This window comes from Protopterus annectens, chromosome 4.part0 (genome assembly GCF_019279795.1).
Source record: "Protopterus annectens isolate FY-2018-M chromosome 4.part0, PAN1.0, whole genome shotgun sequence".
Lineage (NCBI taxonomy): Eukaryota > Metazoa > Chordata > Ceratodontiformes > Protopteridae > Protopterus > Protopterus annectens.
The window spans coordinates 1,305,436,073-1,305,457,614 of NC_056733.1; the positions used below are offsets into that span (position 1 = coordinate 1,305,436,073).

General features: G+C 37.6%; 1 protein-coding gene across 5 annotated transcripts in view; it reads right to left on the minus strand.

The window, feature by feature from the left end:
• The window catches only part of ACSL6 (acyl-CoA synthetase long chain family member 6), a 1,926,773-nt gene that overhangs the window by 1,018,106 nt on the left and 887,125 nt on the right, over positions 1 to 21,542 (minus strand). For all 5 annotated transcript variants that reach the window (XM_044069184.1, XM_044069185.1, XM_044069183.1 and 2 more), the window contains one exon: positions 3,150 to 3,284. In XM_044069184.1, the coding sequence (XP_043925119.1) occupies positions 3,150 to 3,284 (135 nt within the window). The remainder of the gene's footprint in view (positions 1 to 3,149; positions 3,285 to 21,542) is intronic.

Genomic DNA, 21,542 nt, shown 5'->3' on the forward strand with positions numbered 1-21,542 from the left:
TTTTCACTCAAATGAAAACACTTTGCCCATTTATGAATATCCAAATGGAAACAATTCTGACTGTGAAAGACAACTACCCAAAATATTACAAAAAGCTATTAAGGTATACGCTTTTAGTGTATTATATCTATGTTGAAATAAATCAATGTTTTTTTTAATGTATTGAATTTAAATGTGGGGCATAATACAAATGTATCTAAGCACGACTGTAAAGAATGATAAAAAGCTATGTCTACAGTGCTCAAAATGGCAATGTGCATTGTTTATTGTAAAACTTTTCATTGTTCTAAAGACATGCATCAAATATTGCTGAAAAGGGGTTTAATTGTACAGTTCACATTAAGATCTTCAGAAATGCTAAGATTGCTCATCAAATTGCTACTTCACATTGGGGAACAGTTGGGGTTGGTATAATGGTTAAGGTGTTTGCCTCACCAGACACAAGGTACAGTGATTGATTATCAGCCTTGGGAAGGAAATTGGCTAGGCTTGGATTGACCCATTAAGGCAGAAAGCCTAGTAATTAGATAGAAACCTAGCTACAAACATAAAGCTGATAAACACTGTTCATTTTAAGGCTTTATAGATATCAGATACAAAATAAAGCTATTAAATATATATACACATTTTAAGACAAGTACGCACCAGGTGGCACACATTTTAAATCATCGAGTTTTAAACATTTTGTGAATGCACTTTACATAAAATTAAGTATGCTGCTATTTAATTAAATATGGGTGATTTGTTAAAGTTTTCTTAAAATATGTGTACATATTTCATATTTCTTATGTAATAATCAGATGTAGTGCTGTAGTAGTGCAGATATGGTTACTAATTAAAGGGCTTCTCACTACTGGAATTGGAGATCTTATCTTCCTCACTGAACTGATATGTAGTGAGAGGACTTTTATAGGTTCAAGGGTGGTACTTTGGCTATCGGTTCTAGGGCCTATACAAGTCTAGCCATAACAATTCCCTGGATATTTCTTCCCACAATATTTACTTCCATGGACCCCTGTCTAGCAGGGTGACTATTTTCAATTGTGAATCATATAAGGCTCTGCTATGTCTAGTGGATTTGCTGAAGAAAACCACTGTGTAAAACCTAATGAATTTTACATAAATTGCATTAGTATACAATATGCCATTGATGGTTATTAACTCCAAAATATTTTGTGCATTAATTTAGAACTCATAACATTTAAAAGGTTAGTTCCAAACATTTTTAAATTACTTTTGGCCACTGAGTACCCCCCTAACCATCAAGGCCAATCACCACTACCCCAATTTTATGGACAATTTCAAGCCAATAAAGCCAAACCCCTCTAGCTGTGGACATGCATGTTTCTGCCATCTTATGACATCATCAGCATAGCATAACAGGAACATTTGACTTTTGGAAACACAGGGTAGTCATACCCAACTGATATCCATAAACCTAAGGGTGTCTACAAAATATCCCCACTAAGAAACTAAAACAATGTTTAAAAAGGTCACAGAGGAAAACAAATTGGTTAAAAACACAAAAATAAAAATCTAGCAAAGCTAGAATTTCCACTGTGTGATACCTTAAAACTCTTGAATCAGAGGCAACATGGGATATATGAAAATTACCCTTTAAGGATATCAGGTGTTTCAGCTAAATGGCAATTATGAATGTCCATGACTTTTTTCTTTTACTTTTACATCTTTTTATGGACAATTTCAGGCCAATAAAGCCAAACCCCTCTAGCTGTGAACATGCATTTTTTGTGTGTTTTTTGTTTTTAACCAATTGGTTTTCCCATGTGACCTTTTTAAACATTGTTTTAGTTTGTTAGTTGGGATATTTTGTAGACACCCTTAGGTTTATGGATATCAGTTGGGTATGACTACCCTGTGTTTCCAAAAGTCAAACATTCCTCTTATGCTGTGCTGATGATGTCATAAGAAGGTAGAAACATGCATATCCACAGCTAGAGGGGTTTGGCTTTATTGGTCTGAAATTGTCCGTAAAAAGATGTAAAAGTAAAAGAAAAAAGTCATGGACATTCAGAATTGCCATTTAGCTGAAATACCTGATATCCTTAAAGGGTAATTTACATATATTCTATGCTGACTCTGATTCAAGAGGTTTAAAGTATCACACAGTGGAAATTCTGGCTTTGCTAGATTTTTCTTTTTCTGTCACTTCAAGACACATTTTATTGAAGACAAGTGAATGAAACTGGGGGAAATTATGGCAAAATAAGTGTTATGCTTTTTTTCTGTTATTTCTAGATCTACATTTCACCAAAGTTGTATATCTGCTTTTGACCAAAACCAGTCAGCTGAAAAATGCCTTATAGAAAGTTAGAGACATGTTTTTTGGGGGGGTGGGGTGGGTGGGGGCAAGTAACACTCCTACAGTGTTGTTCAATATATCAATAACTCTATGCCGCTGCACTAATAAACAAACAAACAAAGTAATTCTTCTTCTGCCTTCAGTAACCTCTTTTGAGAAATCCGACTTTCAACCCTCTGGTCAGAATGCTTTGCCTTTGAGAAACTGTCCACTACCCATAAATGACACTTAAAAGCAAACTTACATATTGCAACAAGTTTTATCCTTTGATTAAGATCTGGTAACACTGCAGAAGATGGATAATTACATAAAATTTTAAGAGTGTAACGGCTCATGTCAAATGGATGCATTGTGCTACACAGCATAATTCTGGTTATTTGACTGGATTCACCAAAATGTGCTTTGATGAAGTGCAGCTTAATGAAATGACATTTAAGCACAGTAAATTCAATTATGACAAAGGAAAAACAATCATCATGTGGAAAATATGTCAATTGATTTTTCACTGTATACTGTTAAGGACATAACACTGTTTGGTTAACTGAACACTCCTGATAAATTAAATGTATTATATATAAATGGAGGCTATTAGCCAAAGTAAGCCCAAAAATTGAAATGTGACTGTATGTCAGTCATAAAATTACTTAACTGATATGATAGTTGCAGTAAGAAAACATACTTCATATAGCATTTAATTCATCAAAGCTGGTCTGAATTGATTTTGAATGTATATATGATTTGAGGTTAATTGAATAAAGATGATATTTATATGCATGCAGAACACTTACTCTTGTATGATACTTAATCATGTTAGCATTATGTTTACCTTATCATACATTCGGTTGAGCAGTCTTGGAACTACAGGGAAGATAGTTGGACGCAATGTTTTCATGTCATCAGAGAGAAGTCGAATGTCACCTTGGAAGAAACCGATACGACCTCCATTGCAGTAAACAACTGACTGTCAAGGGAATTAAATGAATAATTAAATTAGAAACTTAAATTCAATATGGCTGACTCTAAAGCAAAAAAAAATGCTATTTGACTTCTATTCACAGAGTAAGACATAGTTTAGTTATTCTGTATAATTTTACACCATTTCATGACATAGTATGGACAAGACGAGCAAGTCCTTTCCCCATAATTTAGAAATAAAGTTCAGTATGAATATAATTATGTGAACAGATCAGGATCTAGCACTACTATTACAATAGTTACCATAGTATTGCCATATTTTTCTCATATTTTCATAAATTAAGGTCGCTAGTGTATTCTTTTTTGTTTAATATTTTTTATTAATCTTTATACAATAAGTATATACAATAAAACATTTCTTGTCTATATAACATTTCATAGTAATTTTAAATATAAAAATCACAAAATAAAAACACAATCTATTTACATTAACACAACATACTTAGTATAAAAAACTTCTTAGATTTGACACCAGTCATTTCTAATATAAAATATCAAGCCAATTCATCAAAGAAAACCTTTATGAAGAAATAGAACTGCTACTCAAACTTTTTTCAGTAAGTTCTGTTGTTGTTGAACTTAGTAGACTTCAAAGGGAATTGTAGATTTGTTCTGAACTTTGTAATTGCAGTAATTGTTTAATTCTGAGAAATGATGTAAGTCTTTACTTTTCCATTTTCTGGTAATATGTTTTTGTTTTGCAGTTGGTAAAATGGACAAGGTAAGATGCTATTGATCACATTTAAAACAAGCTGGTAATGACACATAAATCAGTGTTTGTTTCTTATTTATTATAAAATTATCTATCAGTAAAGATTAACCAAAACAAGAGTTGTTATTCCAGTAAGATGCTATGACATCACATTCATACATCATGGCTAGGATTCAAGAAGGTACATGTCACAGTAACTGAGTTAACATGGGCCTACACAGTGCTCAAGCACAAAGATGTGCAGTACTGCACAGGGCTGGCCGCTGCTGCCATGCTAAATGCTAATGAGGCAGTCCAGTGGCTAGGCATATGCAAATTAGTCATATGCGCTCCCTCCCCCAGAACTGTATCCAGGAAGACATCTCCCTCCCCCAGAACTGCATCCAGGAAGACATCTCTACCATCTCCATGCTGTGTGAGTGAAGAAGTCTGTTGGCAGTGTAGATCAGCTTGGCTGTCTCTGCCACATCATGGTACTGAACATGGACAAAGATTATGTTCAACTACAGCCAAAACTATCATACTGGGATTGGTTGCAGATGACTGGACACTGAAGATAGCATATACTTAAGTGCTTTAATGGCACTGATATCATTACATGGATTGGGGGGAACTACTAGACACCATGGATAATTTAAGTGCCTTAATGGCACCAACATCAAGATGGTAATCGACACATGGGGGAATCATTCATCACCAGGGCAAAGTAGATACATTCCGTATTAACTATTAGATGGGTGAGGGAAGAAGAGAGGGCAGACAGGTCAGGGACAGGTATGGAGAATGTGGTGTGTGTATTCATGTTTGTGTACTTGTCTGTGTGAGTGGGAGATTGACTGGTAGAAAGATGCCACGGCTTACACAAGCAGCAGGGTACTACTGGGATGAGTGGATTAGTTATGATCTACATTCTGCAGTAGTAAACATGATTTATAGTCATGCAAATTAGTCAATAATGAGGTCTAACCTCATTGTGACTTACATGTCTCTGAATTGCAAATTGCTACATTGTGGGGTTTTTAGAACAAGCTGTATGGCCTTTAATGAAGTCCTAGTTACATGTTTTCAATCTACTTTTGTCTCTACTATAAAGCTCAAAGAAACTGCATCCTTAGATTTGCTTATTTAGAAACTCTATTAGGAGTATAAAAAGCTCTATGGCTATCTTCCAAGGTGAATATTCTCCAGAAGGGAGTTTGTGTAGTTTCAGCTATAGATTTCAATATGGGTTCTTTAACTCTTTCCAAAAATTATAGAACATTTTCTGAATATTTCCTATATATATATATGGTTCTACCTCACTTCAACGACATGCCGGAACATCGACAGGGAAATCGCGAGCCCCAGAAGATCGACAGCGCAGAAGACCGACGCGACGGGACCTAGAAGATCGACAAGCAGAAGACCGACCCGACGGATGAAAGCACCGATGCCGAGGATGCCGAAATGGGAAAAGGCTGCGTAAGTATGCGGTAGTGACGGACGTTAGGGTGCGAGTAAGGTAAGTGTGGATAGGGGTGGGTTAAGTGAGTTAGGGTTAGGGAGCGGGTCAGGTAAGTGTGTAGTGATTGTGTTTGGGTTAGGGGATAAGTGAGTTAGGGTTAGGAGTGGGTCAGGTAAGTGTGCGGTAGTGATTGTGTTTGGGTTAGGGCGGATAAGTGAGTTAGGGTTAGGAGCGGGTCAGGTAAGTGTGCGGTAGTGACAGACCTTAGGGTTAGGGTTTGGGTTAGGGTTGTAGGTAGTTGTGTATGTGAGGTTTAGTGTGGGTTTGTAGGGATTTTGGTGTGCTTGTGTTGTGTATGTGGTTTTTGGATGGGGAATGTGTTTTGTTTGTTGATTGTGGTGTGTGAAGTGTATGAGGTTTCGTGTTTGTGTACCGTCGGTTATTTCGTTGTCGGGCATGTGGAATTTCGTGTTTTTGTACTGTCGGTTATGTGGTTTCGGTGATTGCGTTGCAGGTGTTTTGGTGTTTCGTTTATGTGAGGTAGAACCATATATATATATATATATATATATATATATATATATATATATATATATATATATATGATATATATCAGGAATTATTATGCTTTTATTTTTAATCTTAAATAAAATTTCACTAAAATATTTTCACAACATAGGTACTTTTCAATTTCTTATCTGATATCGGTAAGCATTTTTGAATGCATTTTCTAATATCTTGCATTTTAATTCATTCCTCATTGTTTAATATTCTTGAATTAAATTATTAGTATTATTTAAGTTAGTAGGAGATGTACAAGTTTTTCTATCTCTCTACATTTTCATTCTTAAATTGTTAATACCATCTAATACATTGTGCAATATGGATAAAGAACACTTATCTTCCCTTCCTTCAAAACCAAGTTCTGAAAGACTTCCTAGCCACAGCTATGTCTCTTGTGAGTCAGATAGAAACTAGAAACTAGAACAGGTCAATTAAGGAGTCACATGGAAGTTAGAACAGGTCAGTTAGGGTTAATTATCTGTGAACTGAGGCAGTGGAGCTAGGAGCTAAACCTTTTACTTAAGAGGTAAAATAAAACATTTCAAAGCTTTAGTGGAAAAGCTCACCCAGACTATGCCATAGCTTGCTGTGAGAGTAAGGTTAGTTTGCTTTTGATTTCTTGTATTTTGAATTATTTTATTGCCTTTTTTCTATTTTGTATACTGTAATTTATTTTCTTTACACTGGGTTTTACTTGTATTCTGCTTTTAAATGCATATTAAAACTTGAAAAAATGACCATAGCTGTGTCTCTTGTGAGTCAGGCAGCATTTCCCCACCCTCCCAGGCTGTTGCTGTTGTGTTTCTAAACACAACTGTCTTTCTTTCTACTTGTAGTTGCCTGCCCCTTATGTTAATTTGACCACCTATCTCCTTCCCTCTCCCCTTTCACTGGCTGATGTGAGTAAGCACAAAATTATCATTTTGTGAAGTCACTCCCCTTCAACTATTTAAATTTATTGGCCATTCCACTGTATTCCACAGAACGAGAATACAAAAGTGCCCACCCCCTTTCAGTTTATCTTGCTCTTTTAAAATTAGTGGCTCTCCACTTAGACAGCTATATATTTACATGCTTAGTACACACTGCAATATTTAGGATATGAACCCATTTTTTTCATTTTACCTTTAAACATCTGTTGCAAGACCACCAGTTATTGGAGAGCCCACATTCTGACTTTCAGTAGTTATCTTGGGATTAGTGGTTCTGTTTTCTCCTGGTGAGAGAAGGAGCACAGTGATATTATTTCCTGGAAACTGCTGATCACCAGAAAGCCTAATAACTGCTTTATAGGTGACAGCTTGGAATTTGTGCTAATATTCTGTTCCTGGTGAGAGAAGGAACAGAGTGCATTGATTCCTGACTGTTTCTGGCTGGACAGCAAGTTCCTGTGCTTAACATTCCTGAATGGTCTGGTTGCTATTCAAGGCAACTACCAGGAAAAGGCTACAATAAGCCTACAGATCCTTACATCATCTAGGACAAGACTGTGGATCACCAAACAGGCTGTGGATTGCTTTTTATCTTGGGACTGGTGCTAATGTTTTGCTTCTGGTGAGAGAAGAAGCAAAGGAGCATTTTAACACACAGAGTGAAGCTGTGGTGAGACTGGCACTAGTAGTAGCCAGGCAGCAGCCCTGACTGCCCTCCTTTCATCATTCTTGACAACCTAATTCTTTGTTTTCAGTAAGCACTGCTTGATTTGTTTCTAACTTCAGAATATCTGCCTAAATATTTCATCCTTAAATTTTCAGGGTCTACGTATTAGTTTTCCCTCAAGTGTTTGCAGTGCTCTGTACAGACTGACACCTTGAGTGACATTTTTCCTGTAAAAGCACAATTGAAATTTCTCCAATACCTAGTTGCACACAGGACAACTAGCCTGCAGTGACAAGCACTGTCCACATAGTTGCAAACCGAATACTCTTGACATTGATTGATATTCTCATTCCAACTGTCTAATCAATAAAAAAGGGTCTCTTGCCATAGATATAAACTTTCTCACTGTCTCCCTTACCAGCTTGGTGGATATGGGTATTCTGAGGCAATGTAGAAATTGCCTCATGTTTAATGACAGCCAGTTAATTCTCAAACAAACTCATATGGTATGTGAGAAATGTATTTACACAATGTCACTGCAGGCAAAGCTCTCCCATAAAAGTACTTCTAATATCAATAAGGTTGTCAGTAGTACACACTCTGCACCCATCACATACATTTCAAAGCTTACATATGCCGAGGCACTTAAATGTAACTTTCCTAAAAAACAAAGATCTCCTAGATGAAGTACACATAACAAATACCCTCAGCGGCCCCAAAAGTACTCTTTCAAACAACACTCACATCAACACATAGAGCTACATCTCATGGAGCCTCTGCCTCTAAACCCATAAGGCAAGCTACCACATAATCCAGCATTCTAGTCATTGGAGACTCCATCATGAGGCACACTGATGTCCCACTCACCAGGCTGAGTAAGGAGAAACTCATGGTCAGTTGCTTATCAGGGGCTAGGATCCACCACATTACGCACTCACTCAGGTCAATGGACCACAAGTACCAGTATGAATCAGTCATAGTCCATGTGAGAGTAAATGACCTAAGATGTACCTCCTTTGACTATATGAAGAGAGACATCATGGAGCTCTTGAAATATGTGTCTCAGGCTGGGATAAGCCTGGCATTGAGCACCTTTTTACCTTCTACAAGGATGATGTCACAATATGAACAAAAGATGATTTACTTTAATAATTGGCTTAGTTTCTGGTGTCATTCTAAGGGGTGCAATATCTTTCAGCATGGAAGGAGATGGCCAACAGACCATGCTGCTTTGTCAGGGATGGTCTGCACCTCTCCCCTCTAAGCTTTTGAATATTAGCTAAATCATTGTCTTCCCCTATGGTGTTTTTTTTAGGCAACGCCAAACTGAAAATACTTCCAGCAAAGCAAATCAAAACCAAGGAAATCTAAAGGTATTACTGCTCAATGCTAGGGGTCTAAACAAAAAACTCCACTTCCTAAGAAACTCTCTTCAACCTACAGAATGCTGATGTCTGTGTGATCACTGAGACATGGCTTAAAGCCGCAGACAGCACACCAGCAGTTCAAGGTTATAATGCCTTCCACACATTTAGGCTAGCTACTTCACAGCCAGGGACTAAATGTGGAGGTGTCTCTATTTACATCAAAAATAAATATACTTTAAGGCTGGTCAAACAGGACAATACACTTGAGCTGCTCCATGTTCAAATCACCATAGGCAAAATCCAATACCACTTCCTGGCAAGCTGTAGCCCCCCTCTATGACCCAGGAAACCCATACCATGTATTTAAACTTATTAGAAACACTAATCATCCAACCCAATACCATATTCATGGTTGACTTTAATTATCCCACTATTAACTGGGAATCCTATATGACAACAAACGAGCAGGTACAAAGATTACTGGATTTTGTAAACACAAACTCCCTGGACCAGATAGTCAATACACCAACCAGGGGTGCAACCATACTGGATCTGGTCCTTACTAATATGGGAGACTGCTGCACACCCCCTACTGTAGTGCCATCTCTGGTAAGGTCATACCACAAAACAGTCTCCTTTCAAGTAAAAAATAAAACCTGGACCCCCATCTAAATCTAGAAAATTCAGGAACTACTCTAAGGCTAACCCCCTGCTGTTAAGTGATAATCTGGCAAAATGTCATGCCCCCATAAACCCTGAGAACACTGTTGCCTATGCAGAACTATTCACAGAAACCATGTACAAGCATGTTAATACCTGCATAGAGGCAGCTGTACCCACCAGGAAGAAGTACAGAACTAACTCAAAAAGCAATCCAACCTGGTAAAATAACAAAATAAATAGGCTGCATAACAGCAGGAAGAAAAACATGGCAAACATTAGGAAGTCAATACCCAGCAGGATAAAAGCACTCTCATCAAACTGAACAAACAACTCAGGAGACAAATAAAGTCTACCAAAGTCAAATTTGGGCTATGTTTGGCCTCCCAGGCCAAGGACAACCACAAAGCATTGTTTAGCTATGTCCACAACCTCAAAGGCTCTCAGCAAAAATCTGCCCAAACAACCTAGATCTCCAAAGCAGAAATGCAAGCAACCTCCACCCCCAACAGAACCCAAATGATACATAGCCCACATACTCAGTGTGCCACTCAACTACAGCCCATAAGGCATAACCTACCCAACACTCTAGTCATAGGTGGCTCTATAGTCGGGCACACTGATGGGCCACTCACCAGGCTAAGCAAGGAAAAAGTTACTGTCAGCTGCCTGTCGGGTGCCAGGATCTGCCACATAATGCATGCACTCAGGTCACTCCACAACAAGTACAAATATGACTCTGTCATTGTCCATGTTGGTGTGAATGACCTGAGACGTACCTCCCTGGACTACATGAAAAGAGACATGGAGGAGCTCTCTGATCTTGTAGCCCAGGTAGGTATGCCCCTAGCCCTGAGTAGCATCCTGCCATCACCCAGAATAATACCACAGTACAAGGACAACATGATTGACTTTAACAATTGGCTAAGCTTCTGGTGTCATTCTAAGGGAATCCGATATCTGCCTGCCTGGGATGACATGATTGACAGACCACGCTGCTTTGCCAGAGATGGCCTGCACCTGTAGCCCTTGGGATTCCTGATACTGGCAAAGGCTCTTGCCACCCCTACAGTGCCTTTTTTAGGCAAGGTTCAAATGACAAATTCACCACTGTAACAGGTACAAGCAAGCAAAATCTGAGGGTAATGCTACTCAATGCTGGAAGTCTAAACCTCAAAATGCACTCACTCAAGGCACTCCTTAAAATGGAGAACATCGACATCTGTGCAGTGACAGAGACCAGGTTCAAAGCTCCAGAGAGCACCCCTGTATTACCAGGCTATAATTCATACCACACCTTTCGGCCACCAAACCTGGATCGAAACACTAAAGGTGGAGGCGTGTCCATATTCATTAAGGATATCCTCACCTCCAAGCTAGTTGCGCAGCATAATGCATCCGAGATTATCCAAGTTCAACTAACTCTGGGCAAAACTGCAATCCAGATTGTAGCTTGCTACAGACCCCCCACCATGTCCCAGGATTCCCACTCTTCTTTTCTTGATACACTGGAAAATATTAAGGTACAACCCAACACCCTAATAATGGGTGAGTTCAACTACCCCACTATTAACTGAGAAAACTACTCATGTACCAACTCTTTTGCTCTATGTTTTCTGAAAATCATCAGCTCCAATGCCCTGGATCAACTTATCCACACCCCACCAGGGGCAGCAATATCCTAGACCTGGTCATCACCAACATGGGCGACCAGTGTTCCACACCAGAGGTCAGCTCCTCATTGGTCAGATCTGGCCACAAGCTAATCACCCTAGACATCCACATCCCACTCCCACCCCCCATTAGGAAAACAACCATAAAAAGACAGAAGTAGAAAACTTCAAGACACCCATGCAGATGGTCAATAGAGGTACGACTGCTGAATCCTACACAAATACACTTTATAAGCACTTACACGAGTGCATGGATCATGCTATCCCTAACAGAACCAAGATGCTATCCTCCAAAAAAAGGAAGCCAATTTGGTGGCCTTCTGCCATAAACAAACTCTACAACAGAAGAAAGAAACTGTTGCAAAAAAGAGGAAAATCCCATGATTGGAGGAACTCCCTGGTCAGCCTCAGTAAGAAGCTGAGAACTGCTGTCATGGCTTAGTGGTTTAGTACCTTGACTCTAGTGCATGGTATCCTGGGTTCGAATCTGACCACTGACCACTGATCCCTAATAAAATCCTCCAAAGCTAGTTATGAAAACAAAATCGCCACTGATTCTAAAGACAACCACAAAGTATTCTATAGCTATGTCAGGAATCTCAATGGCAACACTCAGATCTGCTCTGAGTTACAGCACAATGACACTAAATATACAGAACCAACTGATATTGCCAACATCTTGGCAGATAGTTTCAGTGTGCTAACTTTACCCCCCCTCTCACCCCCTAAAGGGCCCATCTTTATACCGGAAGAATGCAAAGTTCCTGCAATCACGGCTGCGCAGGTAAAAACCTTGTTCTCCAAAGCCAAAAACACAGCATCTATGGGACCTGACAACATCCCAGGCTGCCTTCACACGAAATACAAAATGAACTGGCACCCCACCTAAGTACCATGTTCAATCATAGCCTCACCTCAGTCTTTGTGCCTATTGAATGGCGCCCCGCAACGGTCATCCCACTCCACAAAGGAGGGGCCACAGCAGACCCCGGGAACTACCGCCCCATTAGCCTGATGAGCCTGGTCTGCAAGGCCATGGAATGTATCACCATGGAACTCATAAACAAAGACATTGGAGATCTCCAAACTCTGGACCCCACACAGTTCGGGTTTGTAAAAAGCAGATCATGTCTCCTAAACCTGATAGATGTCTTTGAAGCAGTCACCAAAGTCATAGATGAGGGTAAGGTGGTTCACACATCCTATCTAGATCTCGCCAAGGCGTTTGACACAATCCCCCACTCTGGAATTATAGATAAACTCACTAAACTAGGTATAAATCCGTATGTCACAAGATGGGTAACCAACTGGCTTACTGACAGAACCCACACAGTGAAAGTAGCAGACTCCAAATCAGACTTCAGACCAGTGACAAGTGGAGTACCACAGGGTTCATTTCTGGGTCTCCCTCCTGTTTGGTATCTACTTCTCTGAAGTACAGGCTAACACAGAAGGTCTTTGGCTAACTAAATGAACAGATGACTCCAAACTAGGAGTCATAATCAAAACTCCAAATGATGTGGACATCCTACAAAAGGTCCTCACTGAGACAGATGCCTGGTGTCAAAGCCATGGTCTCAATGCTAAAAAGTGCATTGTCATCCCCTTTGGTAAAAACTCTGTACCCATGAACTACCACATAGGCAGCAATCTACTTAACATTGAAAGTATGATAAGAGACTTTGGGACACAGGTGGACAGTAGTCTCTTCTTTGATAATCACATCGCCACAGTGGTCAGGAAATCCTTCTATGTGGCACACCTCATCACAAAAGGTTTCTCATCCAGAAAAAAAGAGGTCATTGTTCCCCTCTACTCATCACTCATTAGACTTATAGAGTACAATGCCCCTTTTGGTATGTACCTCACAAGACATCTACAACAACTGGAAAGGCCACAAAAATACCTCACAAAGAGGATTACTGGCCTCAAACAGATGCCTTATGCAGACCGACTCAAAAACTCCAGCTTTACTCCGTAGCATATCGCCTACTCATAGGCAATCTCTGCCTAACATACAAAGCTATGTTAAACCCAGAGCTGTTGGATATGCTCCACTTAAAAAAATCCCAATCCCTCCAAGCTACACGCTCTAGAGATATAAACCTTGTCACCACAATAAACAGAACAGGCTGGAGGGATAGATTTCTTTCCCAGAGACTTTCCTTACTCTGGAACAGACTATCTATGTCAAACAAAGCTCCTCATTAGCACTCTTCAAGAAAAATCTTGATGATTGGATGGGTAATAGGAAATTCACCCCGGGGATCACTTCTGTGGTTCTGCTTGACAGGGGCACAGGAAAATAATTTTCTTGGGTGGCGAAAGCCAGGGTACTTTTTTGGCTAGGCTTGTATAGGCCCTAGGACCAATAGCCTAGTACCTACCTATGAACATATGAACAACTGTGTGCAGACCTCATTGTAAATGGAGCCACCTGTAATGAGCCAGAAGATACAGCAAACTTCCTGGCTGATAAATTCAGCTCCAACTTTACCTTTTTCACTCTCTCAACCTTCCCTCAGGAAATACCATCAAATATAACTCCCCTTACTATCACTATGGAACAGGTCCTTAATGCTCTCTCTAAGACCAAGAACACTGCATCAGTGAGCTCAGACAATATCCTAGGATGCCTTGTAAATAACATGAAACATGACCTATCAGGGCCTCTTGAATTACTATAACTGTAGTCTTCAAACAAGCTTCATGCCTCATGAATGGAGAACAGCAAGAGTGATCCCTCTGCATGAAGGTGGGCCATCTACAGACCCTGGAAATTACAGACCCATAAGTCTCACTAGTCTTATATGTAAAGCCTTGGAAAGAATTATCAAGGAAATGATCAATAGAGATATAGTAAACCTTCAGACACTGGACCCAACCCAGTTTGGTTTTGTCAAGGGCAGATCATGCATACTCAACCTGGTGGACTTCTTTGAGAAGGTAACTAAAGCAATGGATAAGAGAAAAATGGTTCACAGTGCCTACCTTGACCTGGTCAAGGCATTTGACACAATACCCGACTCATATGTCACCCAGTGGATAGCCAATGGACTCACAGACAGGACCCAGAAGTTAGAATTGGGGAGTCTACCTCTATAAATTGGCCAGTCACAAATGGAGTTTTTCAGGTATCAGTCCTTTGACTGCTCCTTTTGGCATTTACTTCTCTGAAGCGAAGACCAATGTCAGTGGTCTCTGGCTGACTTAATTTGCAGATGATTGCAAATTAGGAGCTGTCATTGAATCCCACACTGACACAAATGCTCTTCAGAAAGAGCTGACACAGACAAACAACTAGTTTTGGAGCCATGGACTAAAACTAAATACCAAGAAATGCATAATATTATCCTTTGGGAAGTCATCTACTCTTGGTAACTGTCATATTGACAACACACTCCTGAGAGTTGATCCAGTATTTAGGGACACATATAGATAGTAATCTAGTCATATGTCTACAGTAGTGAGGAAATCATTCTATGTTGCACAACTTATAAACAAAGGTATTGCATCTTAGTCCAAGGAAGTCATTTTTCCACTGTATTCGACATTCATCAGACCTATCATTGCCACTGTATTCGGCATACATCAGAGCTATCATTGAGTACAATGCCCCCTTTGGTATGTACCTAACCAGGCATATCCAACAACTGGAATGTCCACAGAGGTTCTTCAGTAATAGAATGCAGGGATTAAGTAAAATGTCCTAAGCAGACCACCTCAAGACCCTATCCCTGTATTTTGTCTCCTACAGGCTTTTGAGAGGAGTTCTATGCCTGGCATATAGGGCATTGCCAGACCCCACTCTGATGGACCTCCTGCATATCTACAAAATAAACAGCAACAGAATTATCTTGCCTGTGATATAAATAGGACCTGCTGGAGAACAGGCTCCACATCCATGTGAAGCAGATTTCCTCCCTAACCTAATTCAAGTGCAACTTGGATAGTTGGATGGGAAACAAAAACTTCATCCCTGGTTTGGCACCTATGTCTCTAATGGACACAGGCAACTTGTAAATGGTTCACCTCTCAGGTCCCTGCTTGTAAATGTTTCATGTCCCAAAGCCCTGCTTACACTTATCAAGGGTATCAGAACTTGTCAGAGATTTGGGATGCATGGTTAGGCTTAAAAAGGCACTTGTGCTCATTAGCCCAGTAAACACCTATGAACCAATTCATACCTTATACTTCCATATTCTTCCTTCTTCAGTTACTTACTTACTTCTATCAATTTCTCTGCCCTGGCTTTTTCTCTAAATATACCATAAGCCTGCTTTTCTCTCACCTCATATTGCAATTTCTGTTTGCAATATACTAACTTACCTTTAAGTTTTCTATAAACTGGCTAATATGTTTCTAAATATTAAATCATTGTCATATAACTTGAATCTATTCTTAACCAATATTTTCATATTTGTCTAATTTGATATAATTATTTAAATTGTAGTTGTTTTTGTATTATTTTGAAAGATTGTACAATTACTGTTCTTAAAATTTTTGTTATACTTTGAAGCTTTTCTACCTGGGCCTCCACTGAAAATGGGCTTCTACCCAGTTAAACTTTCTGGTTATCAAATGTGAATAAAAGTAACAATCCACATTTTTAATTCTAGTTGTTTATGAATACAGTTTTAAAAGTTCTTGACAATATTTAAATAGTTTGAAGTAATACTGATATTAAATTCATTTTGAAAAAAAAATAGATATTAGCCACATTATCATGAGGAGATAGCTTAAACAGTTTTTTTTTCAAAATAGTTGTTAATGAAATCTTTTCCATTTAGAATCATAAGAATTATCAACCCAATGAATGATTTTAATGTAAGAAGCTTGGATATGTGACTTTGCATCAAGGAATTTTAGACCACCTTTATCCCATTTCCCTTTATGATGTTTATGCTCTATCTTTGGTTTGTGGCTCCCCAGCCCTGATGCCTATACCATGGTCATGGTAGTAGATGAACAAAGCCTTCTTTTGGCTGTGGTCAGTGCGGTATTGTCTGGGATAGCTGTGGTGATCTATATGGCTTAGAGATTTATTTAATCACTCAATGTGTGGATGTCTTCATGGCAGCAGTTTTGAGGGGGAGCACATAGCTAATTAGCATATGCCTCTCCCCTGGACTGGCTCATTAGCATTCAGCATAGCCACAGGGGCTGCCCCATATGGTGCTGCACATTCTCATTCTAGTGCACTATGTAGCACCATATCAGGGTGGTTATTGAACAGCAAAAAGATACTGCAAGTACATGTTGGTGTACATGTTGTGGTACCTTCCTGCATCTCCACCTTTATCTTTTTATTATGAATTATACCTAACAAGTGATAATTCCTTTTCTATATTATCTTGTGTTTGTCTTTTTAGAATAAACCCAGTTTGATCATCATCAATTAAAAAGGGTATGTAAGCTCTTATGCTGTCTGTTATAACTAAAATAATATTTTAATCAATGTTTAGTAAAGAAATTGGTCTAATCTCTGTATAACATATCCATTTTTTTATTAAACTTTGGAACAGATGTAATTAAAGAGTACTTCCAAGAGGGTAGTATTTCATGACTGATTTGAATTTCATTCAAAACTTCAGAAAGAAAATTTCATTTTACCAAATGATATTTTATGTATTTCTGAAATTAAGTCACCTAAAAATTAAGTCACCTGGAACTTTGATATTTTTTAAATTATTCTCTTTCATTAAAAACTTTTTGGTATTCATTTGCTTACAAATATTGATTATTGCCTGATTAGGGAATTTTCTTATACCGTATCCCTCTAAAAAGTATTTGATTCATTTCTATCTGTGTTCAATGTATTGTTATCTAAATTTATGTTTTTATACTATGTCTTAGATTCAAATGGAATATCTTCTATTTTTAAGATTATTTCTTTATTACTTGCATGTTTTACTGACTGGCCATTTTTAGTTCTTGAAACAGTTTTGCATTTCTTAATCAGGTTATGCATTTCTTTTGGTGTCACAGAATAGGAAGGAATTGTTAGCTTTTCCAGTGTTCTCTCTGCTTTATGATATAGCATTTTGTGATATTCCTTATTTACGTTCTAACAAATTCCAAACTAGCTTTATCAGTAATTTTGTTTTGACCACTTGAAATGTATTTTTTTCTTTCTAGAATTTTATTAACCTAAGCATTTAGTTTATTTTAGTCTGTGTAGATATTTTACTATATAATTATGCTTTTAAAGTACTCTAATTCTTTAATATTTCATATATCAATTTTATTAAAAGTGATAAAACTATTTATTTCTTCATTTAACAAATTTTGAAATTCCATCAGTTTGGTAATACAGGCTAGAATTCTTCTTGCTAATGCTAATTAATTAGTATTAAGCCTTATGCTGAGATTAAGATAATTATGATTGGTTAACAAACAAGGAATTCTTTAAATCTACTGACTTTGGAAACAAGATCATTTGATATAAAATCTTATCAGTTTAGATATGTATCATAGACCTGGGAATAACATGAGCTTAATGAGTCAATGTCTCTAATTTTATATGTATCAAGCATTACATCCTATCCTTCCAATGTTCAAACATTTCTATCTGTGGTAGCACTAGATATACAGTTAAAAGCTCTACCCATGATTAAACTTCCTTTCATATTATCTATAATCAGATCAAGATTTTCATTCTTGCTGTTTTTATACCTAGGTATTGGAACCAATATAAATTTATCAAAATTGTAATTATATTCTAAAATTCAACATATCTATAGGAAACATTTGTTGTTTATTGTTTTTGGAGTATTATTATTGGTATGATTGATTATTCTTTCATATGATTATTACTCTTTTATTTTTGTTGAGGATTGTGATTAGGATCCATATTGATTAAAGTTGAATCTATTTTGATCGTTTGTGTTATATGTGTTTCTTGAAGTACTACTACTTGTGCTTTGTTGAGCTTCATGTATCCACTGAAACCACCTCTTTTATTATTGATACTAAGGCTATTTATATTGACTGAAGTTAAATTTATGTCAAGCATAATGTTTCACATAACATTAATCCAATTTTAGAATTCTTACTACATAAGTTATAGCATTCCTGAGAGACTATTATCCAAATATTTTTGAATTTCTTTAGGAAAAAAACAACTTGACTAAAGGTTCACTAATAACCAAAAAGAGTCAACATTATTAAATGTGCCAAACCTGTCTAGATAATAATTATAAGCATTGAATATAAGTTGAACATTAAAATTCATACTGGAATTTGTTAATTATCTGTTTAATTTAGAATCATCAATTAAACTACCCTATAGTTACAGAAAGAAATAAGATTGGGTTCAGATACCAGAATGATGAATTTAGGACACCAACAAAGAGATATTTTAAAGTATAGTAAATGTCGCTAATAAAATCTGCAATTCTCTTTTCAACTTAATTATTAGATGTCACATTATGGTTAATTGGAATAATGCTTTATATTGCTTTCACAAATATATTTATACAAATAAATATCAAAAGGGTACCCTTATTAAAATAATAATATCTAAAGAATAGAAATGTTTTATACTACAGCTAGTTTACTGTGCAGTAAGAATTCAATAACTTCATGTTATCAAGCCTAAGTCTATAATTTTCAGTAAAGGCAAAGCCTTCTAAAATATTAAAAATTGGATAATGTTGAGGAGATCAAACTACATAAACAAAAACAATGTGTATTACTTTTCCATAGTATAATATACATTATAAAAGCCAGAGTTGATTTAAAGCAGGCCAGATCCAGCACATAGTGATCTAGGCAGCTGTCTCAGGCCCAGTGCTGACAGCAGGACCAAGCCATACAACATTATTTTAAAGAATGCCCAAACCAATTTTTTGCTGGGTTCCCAGGAAAATACCAATCACAGAAAATATTTCTTGCTTGGTGTGCAATGTCATGCAACAGCGTCTCTTTCATTTGCAAATGCTTTGAGCCAATGAGACTGTAGCTAAGATGCAAAATCAATTAAGATAACTATGAACAGTTAAGAGGCAAGTTATTATTTTAGAGCTTTTGACTTTGGAAGCAAGACCATTCAATCTAAAATATTATCATTTCCAGATACATATTATAGACTTGGAAATATTGACTTCCACGATTTGGTGCAAATTGTCAACACTAGCAACACTGAAAGTGGAGCAGTAGGATGGAGCATTATCTGGAATGGGAGATGATTGAATTTCTTTTTGCTTTAATTGAACCGTTTTTTTGGAGTGAGTTGAAAATGCAATGTACATAAAACAGAGCACTGTCTCATATGACATGGTTGAAGGGAATCAGTCCAGGTATTTGAAATGGACAACAGCAGCAAGATGCTGTGTGTGTGTGTGTGTGTGTGTGTGTGTGTGTGTGTGTGTGTGTGTGTGTGTGTGTGCATAAAATGCCCCACTTAGAGAGCATTGTCTAGTTAAGTGACTTGATCATAGTCGGATGGAATCAAACCCTCTACCTTTGCTGTAGGAGGCAATAACCTTAATCCACCACACAAACTGCCAGATCTCCATTAACTTTTTTGTTTTCTTTAGTAAATCACTTAGGATTATAGTCAGTTGTTGGAGTTTTGTAGATTTTGTGGTTCATAAAATACTTGCTGATACAGAATCTGTCATTCTATTAACTTTTAAGTGCTTTAGAGTAATCTGCTTTTATTTATCCCTGGTTTTGTAGAGCATATATGATTTGGTTTCATATTTATGCCCTGTCCTTGAAAAAGTCACTGGAATTTTGATCTAGGTTCCTCAATTGTCCCCTGGAATGCAGGCCTACTAACTACATATGAACACACCTCTCAACTGTCTAGAGTTTTGCAGAATGTGTAGATGTTTGCCTCATATTTCTGGTATGTTCTTTATAAAAGTTTGAGTTTTCTGGCAAAGCATTGAGGGCTGATGTCAAAAACTAATGGCAGATATTTGAGCTTCAGACTTCATACTCTTCAGAAAATTCATGCTAATGCAAAACTTGTTATTCTATCATGTTATTCTATCAACTTTCTACATTTATAAGCACAATATTTAAAACTGTCCCTGTTTTTGGGCCTCCGTGCCCCCATTACTTATAGATTTATACAGATTTCTCATGCTAAGAGGTTGAGAGATATGTCTATGAACCAGAGTAGTTATGGTGTAAAGGAAGGAAATTGATAATAGTAAACATGGGCATCATCATAGCAGCCATGTTGTTTGGATGTGATCCTTTGTTTCCTTGCTCTTTTCAATGTTGACAGTGTGTTTATTATTTAGTTGTGAATAAATTGGACAACATGAAGTCTAGATTAATGTAATATTTTAACTGGTAAATACATGTTTTAATTTAGCTTGTTATTTGCAGGCACACCTGTGAAATGCACTGTGCTTAGTCACTGGTAGTTTATCTAGTAGATGAGTAGGGCTATGTGGTGTTAAAGATCTGCTTCCTGTAGTCAATGGTTCGATTCCCTTAGCCTTCATTTGTCTTCTATGTGATTCTGATGAGTTACTTCACCAGACTGTATCTCTAGGCTGCTCCTGAAAGGGGACACTTGTTCCAATGAGCTGTCTCAGGCTATTAGCAAGTCTCAGGCTGTTAGCAAATGCATTACACATTTGTGTTTTGAATGACTTCTCCTTTCACACAAATGCTAATTAACACTTCACTATATGCTATACAAGAATGAAACATAGTGTATTTTTTTGTAGTTTAATGTGCTGCCAGATGCATTTTCATTAAGGTGAATCATTCCAACTTCATGTACGTGCTTTACATTGAGAAAGTCACTTAATAAGGCACTACAGTACTTTGGAGCAATTGTGAATTTGAGCTAGATTCCTTAAAGGTTCCCAGGACTGCATGCCTAGTAACTATGAATCTGTTGTTTGCCAGACATTCTATATTGCAAACCTGATTTTATTCAGGAAATGTTATGTGTCACCAGCACACCAATTTTTAAAGCAACAGGCAATTTATTCTTCACCAGCATTCTTGTTCATTGTTTTAACCTTCCCAGCTCACTATTAGCTCCTCCTTCCCCTACCTATTTCCCATCCCACCAATTCTTCACTTTAACTGTTTGCTATGATAGCACATTTAGTGTGCTCCAATATGCTTTATATCCTGTCCTGCTAATCATCACTTTAACTGCTTTGTTATAATACCTCACTTAGTGTGCTCCTATCTGCTGTATCCATCTTCGCCCCTCCTGCCCCCCCTTAAGCCTTTTTGTCTTACTCTC